This window comes from Protomyctophum bolini (genome assembly GCF_963924005.1).
Source record: "Protomyctophum bolini genome assembly, chromosome: 14".
Lineage (NCBI taxonomy): Eukaryota > Metazoa > Chordata > Actinopteri > Myctophiformes > Myctophidae > Protomyctophum > Protomyctophum bolini.
This window is the reverse complement of record NC_137875.1, coordinates 33301561-33311808: the sequence shown is the minus strand read 5'-3', so window position 1 is coordinate 33311808 and position 10248 is coordinate 33301561. Positions and strand designations below refer to the sequence as shown.

Here is a 10248-nt window from a genome sequence, read left to right as displayed (position 1 = left end):
CCATGTGTCTAATATAAATGATTCCCCTCTTGTCACAGCATTGCAGCACTGTGACAAGAAAACACCACCGAGCTAAAGTGTCTTTTCTTAACCTTGGCATGTCCGTTCCATGGTGATCTCCATGGCAAATAGGGATCACATTTCTATTGTTGTTGTGCAGCCTGTTGTCGTAGCAACCAATGTGTGTGCTGCAATTTGGCCCTTGTGAAGTGCATTAGAGAAATGTACCTTTGATCCAAATCTTAAACATTCTCAAAATGGTGAAAAGTGGTAAGCAGGATTCTTCAAAGAAAACTGTAAATTGGGTAAGTATTCATTTCCCTTCTTTTTCATAGGCAACCTAATATTGTTAACACGTGAACATGGAGTACAACTGGGTTTTCTTTTTTCTTGTCTAGTTTATTCATGCAGATTTAGCAGCAAATGAGACGAGTAAGCCGGAGAGCACTAGGTCCATGCTGTCTCAGATACAGCCCCAGGCACTCAACATTGAGTGCTCTCCAAAGTGGAAGACAGAGCAGGTGCCTTTGCAGATAACATCATTCTCTGCAGTCTGTTATTTTTCAACCCCTTCATATTGCATTGCCCAGATGTTGACCACATTTGTGGACTAAATTGCATGTCTGCCAAAAGCACGGGAGAAAAACAAACAAATTATCCTAGTCATTTATACTGATCATTTTTTATTCACACTGTATACAATAGACTGCCCTGCCAATTTCACTGCTCTTTATTCTGGGTTTCACAGACATCTACAGTGTATCCATTCTCTTCTCATGACAACAGATATGCTTTAAAAGACAGCATCAGTGTGTTCACTGAGGTAAGTGGGGCCTCGCCTATACAGTATATGTACATGCATCATTATCTATGCGTGGTGTTTATCAAGACCATCACTTTACATCACATTATCACTTTAAGCAATGCATCTGGTTCGTCCAATGTGATTGTGATGACCATGAGAATTATTTTCATGTTAATGTGCTACAGGGCATGGGCCGCAGAAAGTGTGTAGATGACCGAAGGCAGCACAACTCTCACTTCTGCCTGTGTCACGAGGGAGCTGTTGGTGGTGCCAGGGAAATGAAGGCCGGGGAGTTCATGGCTTACCAGACTCAGTACGTGGTGAAGCAGGGCACGGAGGCCACAGCCAACAGGCGATTCCCCCGAAACCACCAGCAGAGGTCTGTAGAGAGAGCTACAGCCCTGTCAAAGGAGCACTTCATGTGGTTTGGCCGTCATGACTCTGTGAGCTGGGAGCCCCTGGAAGTGCTGGCAGCTACTGTACCAACTGCTACGCACGCCACACCCCCCAAGAAAGACTCAAAACCTTAGACTGCATTATTTGTTAGAAATTAAGGTAAGCCCCTTTTCAAGGGTCCTCAATGATCAGATTATTTCCAAATGTCAAAGTTAACTTATTTTGACATTATTAAAGTCACAGAACATGAAATATCATCAACACCTTTTATTGCAATGAAGAATACAAATTAACTAGAACTGGGTGACTGGCTCAGGAGGTAGAGCAGGTCGTCCAATGATCCGAGGGTCGACGGTTCGAATCCCGGCTCCTCCTGTCTACATGTCGAAGTGTCCTTGGGCAAGACACTGAACCCCAAATTGCTCCCGATGTGCTGGTTGGTACCTTGCATGGCTTCCGCCGCAATCAGTGTAGGAATGTGTGTGTGTGTGTGACTGGGTGAATGTAATGAACTATGTAATAAAGGCGCTATATAAATGCACCATTTATCTGGGCCACCAGCACACAAAGTCACCAAGTGATTCCTTCTCCACAGAACTATGGGTGGGCCAAAGAAGAAGGGTCATGGGTGCCAGTTTGGCTGACCATTCCAGAGGTTTCCAGAGATCAGATGCACTTGGGAATTTGGACTGTTCCCCACTTTGCAAATGCAATTGTGACAGCTAGGCAGAATGCACAGATCATACTATGATGCATATAGTATTCTTCATTACAATAAAGGTGTTATTGATGATATTTCATGTTCTGTGACTTTAATAATGTCTAAGTCAACTTTATCAAATTTGGAAGTAATCTGATACTTTTATGATGTATTCTAGTCTGAAAAATACTAGGCAGATTTTCACATATTTCATTGATATTGATAGTCTTGCAATTTGATATTTAAAATAGATATTTGACAAGAGCTACTAGGCTAAAATCCTTTAGTATGCCTCATACAAAATGTGGCGCTTTTATCTGCAAGTGCACAATTCTCCTAAAAGAGAGTGCACTAAACTAAGCCACCATTAGCAGGCATATACAAAATTACTATCATAGAAATTGGGCATCATGGTGAGGGCAGTAAACATTATGGTGATCTGGTCTGCATAGTTATTAAAGTAATACGATTTCAAGACTAAAGATAAACTTCCAGATTGTTTGTTCACAGGCTTGTCAGTAGAGGGCAGCAGTGCCCAAGTGCATATAGACCTAATGGTAAGATTGGTAAATGCAAGATGTACATTTAGTCATTACAATCTAAATGTAATGAACTCCAGTATAGCACATATTATACATGTATACTTTAGTTATATTGTAGTTTTCTCCGGAGTACAGAGTTGAGCAGGTGCTTCTTCCTCTATAGCTGCTTATCAGGGATTTGTTTTGCCCTGTTAATCTTTTTTTCAATTTAAGATTAATTAGAAACAGTGTTTGATCCAATCATTGCTATATCTGGCAAACTCAGTTTGTAGGCTACTATTAGTAACAAAATAAGTGCAGGTTCATAAGCTAACTAACACCAAACCATGGAGTTGAGGATTTATGTGTCTTCCACTTAGTTGTATACTGTTCTTTACTTTTTAATCAACATTTTATTTGGTATACTTTATGTAATTCTCATTATTGCTTGATTTTGGATGGTTTTATCTGTTTATCCCATGCATGCACTTCATTGCCTGCCCAGCCAAGCCACTGTTTTAGTGCTACATTAAATTATCATATTGTTGTCATTGTCAATAAGATATTATTATTATAGATCTCAATTCAAATCTGAATGATGTCCTGCCTAAATTAATCTATTATAAGCAGCATCAAGTGAAAGGTTCGTTGTTGGAAAAACACCTGTGTTTTGTTTGATTATAGTTGGTCTGTCTGGCCTGAGCTGGCCATCTGTGTCTGACTAGTTTTGAGGCTGCAATGTTTCTACTCAATATCTACAATTTGAATAGTGACCACATCCGAACGCCTAAGACTTCATAAACTGAAACTCTCATTAGCTCTTTCAGAATATAGTGTGAAGCTGTTAATACTTCACATGGAGTGGGTGCTCTTCAGGGAATGAACTGAAAAATAAGTGTCAGTCATCACCAAAATGTGTGTGTGATGTCATGTGGAAGCAAATCCACAAGTGTATAAACACAACTGCTTGCTTGGATATCAAAACCTTCTCCCAAGGACAAAAGACGTGTCTCTGTAAACAAGCTTTCAACCACGAAAGCCTTTCCCTTCATGAATATTAAATCACACACTTTGAATTCTACCTCTTTGGTGTTGGGGGGGCCTTTAGACTAGATTCTTACCATTTGCAGTGATTTATTCACAGGTGCATGGGTGTCTTTGATGTGTTGAGTTGAGAGGTTTTGCACCTGTTCAAGAAAATGCTTTGAAAACAAGAGGCGGATTTGCCAGACAGCCAAAGCAACAGCATTAAAAAGATAGATCTTGTGCCATTGTGCATTTTGTGTGCATGCTCTCTCTCTCTCTCTCTCTCTCTCTCTCTCTCTCTCTCTCTCCCCCCTCGAAAAACTTTCCCTGCTGTTTTGATATTGAGCATGTAAAATACTGTTTTCAACAGAAATCTGCCAATTTTCTATGTCAATTTTGGCACCAGTTATAAAGTTGTGCATTTTGCATTTCCTCCATTACCTATTCATTAAAGATGCGAGTTGAAAAGAGAGTTGCCATGGAGATGGCTCAGCAAAATCACGCATGTTGTTTTTCCTTTTTTTTTCTTCTTTTGCCAATTATTACTAATGTCTAGCTGGCCTACTTTCTTCAGTCTTTATTCTCTCTCCCACTCCATCTTTCTAAAAGGCGTAGAGGTTCAACACATAATTCCCCCCTGTACTTATCTCTAGACTCACTCAAACAAGTGTGTGTGTGTGTGTGTGTGTGTGTGTGTGTGTGTGTGTGTGTGTGTGTGTGCGCGCGCCGGGTGCACAGCTAAATTGTATAGGACACATGGTTTCTCCCTCTGGCTCAAGGTTCAACCATCTGACCACTGGACTCCTGCCCATCTAGCATCTGTCATTCTACCTGCTCCACAATGCTCCCATTTCCTGGCATTCTCTTTAGTGAGCCAGCCAGCCAGTGGGTGTCCCCTGGCAACCCAATGGTCCTTGTTCCAGTAATGGTCCTGGGTCCTCTCCAGAGGCTGTGGGTGGTGATAGGGGTGGTCGGCTATCTCATTCCTACAGAGGACAAGATAACATCCTGAGAACATTCCCATCATCCAGGGAGCTTGTACAGTGGAGATAAGAGCTTCCGTACACACCAAGCTACACCTCTGCTTGGAGGCTTTGTGCATCTGTGTATGTGTGTCTGACCATGTGCATGTCGGCCAGTTTGCGTTGCTTTTGTGCATACACTGTGCATTTGTACAGCAATTTGAGCCTTGGTGGAGTTCTGTAGCCCTTGTTCAAACGAGATTTGACTGGCCTACAATCACTAGTGTCCGAGCTATACAACTACAGTAGTTCTGATGAGGATCTGTCTAGTAAATGCTCATGTATTTTCAGACTAATCCATGCTGATTCCCTTGTCCACAGTAAAACCCGACAGGTCCATTTGGTTAGATTTGTATACAAATGGATAAATTAACAATGATTTTACTGTGTAGATGGCTGGAATACAAAGTAGTTTAGCTAGCATATAGGAATAGTTTGGTACAGTATATCCATCTTCTATTCCAAACCGTAGCAACAGGTTGAGACTAAACTAGTGGTTCAGCATTTAAATGGAGATTGGGGATCCAAAACAAAGCAGCGAAAAAACGGAACTGTTCAATGTCTTTTTGTTTGTTTGTTTGTTTTCCATGGCCTTCCATGGATCACACAGACCAGGCTTTCCTCTGTGGTGGAAAGTCTGGTGACGCAAGGTACAGTCGACTAAGTTTAGTTTACATTAAAATATCAACACAAATAACTTGTATAGCTATTGTATAGCTCTCCTTGTAGGACAAACTAAAAGGGAGTTGAGAACCAGAATCACAGAACATGTGAAGCAATATCATGACAAAAGACAAACAGAACTGAACATGACCCTGAGTTTTCAAGGCATAGAATGTCGAACTCTTAAAGAGAGTTAAGGTGGGGATATAGAACAGTTATTATTGCAAAGAGAAGCATTTCCTTCTGGTTGGTTTGACTGCTGTTGCGGATCCTACAACATTATTAAGACGACTCCTATTACTGAGAGTGCAGATTTTATTCTCTTTCTACTGTAGGCTATATAGCTTACATTTTGTTTTTCTCTGTGTTATTGTATTATCTAAAGATAACAGATTTAGATCTTAATTTCACCACTTACCAGTTTATACTATTCCTGTAGTATTTTCTATCTGTTTACTTCAGTGCTCCTCTGGGGGCCACTGACGAATGTCATCCTTTTCACTCAATTTTGTTTTTAGACTGTTTTACTGTAGATGTCTGGGAGCCCTCTCCCAGACATTTCTCCCTGGCCACTTCTCCAGCTGTGCCTGGAGCGACTTTGTTTCCTTTTTCCTTGGGGGTTGCATTTCTGGACTTCTCGTGTGAGAATTTGTGGCAGGTTTTCTGATTTTCTGATGGTATTATGCAATGCAACTTCACGTCCGCTTTTGAATTCCATTCATGAATACCATGAATTTGTAAGTCAGTGGGACCCTGGTGTGTTCTTTTACCTCAGGTCCACATTGCTTACTGTGTTTCTCCACCAGATGTCTAGTATTCAGATGTGTAATGAAGGTTTGTAACCTAGGCCTATTTGTTGTGTGCCACGCCATAAATAAATATTTCCCTATTCAGATTCAGGTATAATCCAGGATCATCACAGAAGACCTTGCTCCTGGATCAGCACATTGATCTTGGATAGATGTGCCAGTGTTGATCTGGAATGATCACCTTATTGATGAAGTTTGCTAAAGTTGATCCAAGATTATTGCACATAAGGTCCTGGATATTTGCCAATGTTGATTGACAAGATGCTGTGGTGGACGAACTAGCCTACTCAACCCCAATACCCATTACTATACTAAAATATAAATACTTTTGGTCACTCTTGGTCTACTACGCCACTACAAGTCGAAGTTGCTAAAACAAATAGCGAGTTATAGTACTGGAGTACTTTCTTTTAAAAGTACATTTTCTTTAAAAAAATCTCATGATGCATTTACAGAACCTCATATCTCTCTGGTGTGTGTGTGTGTGTGTGTGTGTGTGTGTGTGTGTGTGTGTGTGTGTGTGTGTGTGTGTGTGTGTGTGTGTGTGTGTGTGTGTATGTATGTGGTGGGGGGGGCATTTCTCCTCGATATCGAGACTGGCTTTCGACTGGTAACGTACATGCCTTGTAACCTGGCCGGAACAATGCTACATTAGTGACAGACACACACTGTAAATGAGTCCGTTTGATGAGGGCTAGGTGCACAGAAAAATTATATACCAAGAATCTCTATTATTAAAAAATAATGTTAAAAGAAATGCCTCAGGAAAAATATTTCTTTCACAAAAATAAAATATAACTTCCAAAAATGAAAATAACAAACTTACATAAATTCAAGCACCCAGTCTGGACATTACCAGTCCTAACACTGTCCTAGGGCAGAGCTTCCCGCATTGTGCCTCTTCCCCCCATGTCTCACGAGTCACCATGGACTGACTACATCAACTCAAACCCAGGCCTCTGACTAGTGGCCCATACCATCTGTCTAGAGACAGGTTTCCCCAAAGCATTCACTTACAAATCTAGTGAACATCTAACACAGAAAACATTTCCCAACCTTTACAGTATACTTGTCAATACTAAAGTAATTAACAAACCAGGTTTTAAACAACCCGTCTCGTTGCAATCATACTAAATAGTATATATTGCCAGACACATGCACCCCTGCAACATGGTGCAACCCAATTTGAATCCTCCCCCTATAAAAGGAGCAGTGGATTCAGTGCTGACTCTTTTGTGTAACTTTGACCAGGAAATGAGGATGGTGTGAGTAGTGGGTGTTTGACAACATAGTAATGATAATACTTAAACTGTTGGACTTTGAAAGGAATAAAAGTATGTTTGACCAACCAATTGTCTCTGTCCAAATTATGAAATGAAATGAATGAATATATGCATATAAAACTGTAGAACAAGTCAAGATCAACTGATTGCTAACTTTAGCCCGCATAGTTGGCAAACAGTGTTTGATAATGACCATTGACTGACATGTGGGAATGTTGAGTATGAAATGAGGTTATGATAAACAGAAAATGAAATACAATTATGTGTGGCTCAAGAGGAAATGTCTTTAACACACACACACACACACACACACACACACACACACACACACACACACACACACACACACACACACACACACACACACACACACACACACACATACAGTTTTTAAGAGTAGGCATACCTATTTAACCTCAGTAAAAGTTGTTTTAAAAATAGCAAGTAATTATTCCCCTTAATGGACTGAACCTTTCACAGGCAGGAGGAGGAGGCGGGTATAGGCTGTAGCCTGTATTTAACGTGAGTGACAGGTTGATACCGTTGATGTCCATCCCGAGCCATAAATGACAATCGCCATTTGCACCGATGGTCTGCTGGGTAAGGTGAGAGCTTTTAATATATATCCATTGTGAGTACTGTGAGTGGTTTCCTCCTGTGAGGAACAGTGTGTGTCCAATCACAATCACATAAAATAGAAACTGCTACTAAAACGTAACATGAAACAACCTTAATAGAAAGGTATCTATGAAATGTAGGGGAATAAAAGTCATTATTTAAAATAAATAAAACTCAAGTCCTGTACCTACCGTTAGCCTATTTGAGAAGTGTATAAGTACTGTAATCATGCAGTGTACTCATACTATATACACTACTTTGGTACTGTCCACCACTGAAGATATGATTAACTCCCTACAGTGATGCTGATCCAGAAACATGCCTCTCTATCTTAACAACTGAAGATATGATGATTAACTCCCTACAGTGATGCTGATCCAGAAACATGCCTCTCTATCTTAACAACAGTCTCCATAAACGGGTCAGCAAGTGTAAGAAGTGCTGCAGTGGCTCTTCACTTTGTGACTTGTTTATAAATATTATCTGATGATCATGTGACTGGTCAACTGTACACTATGCCAATGCCAACACAGCTGTCTCTACACAGTAGGCCCATGTAACTTCCAACACAGCTGTCTCTACACAGTAGGCCCATGTAACTTTAGCAGTTTGGTCAGTATGGTGAACCATCTGCTCATCTTGGGGCCAAACAATTCTAAACCTTTAAATAAAGTACTCATTTCCATTTCTTTAATATTGGCACACACCAAAAAGGAACGCTTACGCGTTTCGGCTTCATCAGAGCATACAATTAATGCTCTGATATTGTTCTCTCATTAATATAAAGTGAAATTGCCTTCATGAGCGACTTGGAGGCTGGTGCAGTCAGCCTGCCAGAATAGCATCGCTGTTATGCCAGGTGTGCCTCGAGTCAGCCAGTTAGTGCACAGACTATTATGCTCCTTAGGGTGTGATCATAAATACAGTACCACACCGGAGCACACTCTCCTCAGTCGCCTATTAGTTTGCATTAGACAGTGCGCTCAGTGCGCTATTTCGGAATGCGCCCTAAAAACGTATTGATTAATTGAAATAAAGAATGATTTATACAACAGCGAGGAAGCAATCTGATTGGTTGAAATAGCCATCTAGCCGTGCTTCAAACGAGCATGATGGAACGCCTAATCAAAATATAAAAAACAGCTGTGCTGACTGCCGAGTCTCGCTGCTCTCCCAGAGAAGGCTGCTAGGCTAGCGATTTTCTAGGGACATTTTCAGTCGTATAGTGGCTAGTGATGACTTATTAGCTTTGCTGTTGTATTGCAGTAGTAAAGTGGTGGCGGGCCAATAACATATTCGTTTTATAGCAAATAGAAAGCACACCCTCTCATGTAATAACATGACACTTTTTAAAGTGAAGTGAAAAGTACGTTTTTTACACTTTTAGGGCATATCCGTGGTCATCATATGGGCACAGCCAATCTATGCCAAAACAATGGGAAGTTTTCCATCTTTGTGTATTTTTAAAAAAGTCCATCAAAATCTACTTTGAACGAAAATGTGATACGTGATGACGTGTCGAGTCCTGCTTGAATACAAATGAATCTTCATTTCATTAACCTGTTTTATTCCCATCGCTGCGCTGTAGACTCAGCGCTGTCTGAGTTGCATATCGATACAGTGTAAATCAGTCATAACTCATAATCTATTCAAATCTGCTTCTATAGGGTATGGTGTTTAGATAAAGACTTAAAACAGACAGAAACCCCAGAATTCCATGTTTGCCCTTTGTAATTGTAATGTTAATCCCATTACATCCTACTATAAATGCGCCACGTCTCTGCGTGCGTGCGTGCATGTTTGCGTGTGTGTACGGTTGTAATGCAAGTAACTCGAGAACCATTTTCCCCACCGACTTCATATTCGACACACGCGTTCCACACCCCCGCAGAGAGTGCAGTGCCCGGACTCGAGTCAGTCGGACCCACGGTTCTCCAGAACCACCACAAAAGGCTCTGGTCAGGCTCTGCCAATGGGCCTAATCTGTAGCCTAAATCCCCTCACCTGTGCAATGTCCAGCCTCTGCCTCAGCCAATTGATTGACATGGCTATAATATAGGTTGTGTAAAATGTAAAATATCTATATTATAGATATTTTAGCGTGATGATTAAGTTTAAAACGAGTACTACACTGTTTTGATGTCATCTTGAATGATAAAACACTGAGTAGTTCTTTAATCAAAACCAGCTGTGTTGGAGGACAATGAAGAATGGGAATCAAACTGGTGAGCTTCATTTTTATTGGCTTTTATTGATGTGGACCTCGACACGTCATCACAGAGCACGTTTTCGTATTCAGAAAATAAATTTAAAAAAGATGTATGGACTTTTGATATAAAAACACACAAAAATAAGAATTTGCCCATTGTTAGGTATGCCTATATGATGACCACAGATATGGTCTA

General features: G+C 40.7%; 2 protein-coding genes across 2 annotated transcripts in view; both read left to right on the top strand.

The window, feature by feature from the left end:
- LOC308328519 (C-terminal-binding protein 2-like) overlaps positions 1-10248 on the top strand; it is a 242381-nt gene that overhangs the window by 135615 nt on the left and 96518 nt on the right. The gene's annotated exons all lie outside the window — the stretch shown is intronic.
- Positions 424-1335, top strand: tex36 (testis expressed 36; the record flags this gene model as incomplete). The annotated part of the gene is made up of 3 exons (XM_080782058.1): positions 424-521; positions 749-823; positions 991-1335. Exons 1-3 carry the CDS (start codon positions 456-458, stop codon positions 1333-1335), a joined length of 486 nt encoding a protein of 161 aa, XP_080638184.1. The 5' UTR covers positions 424-455.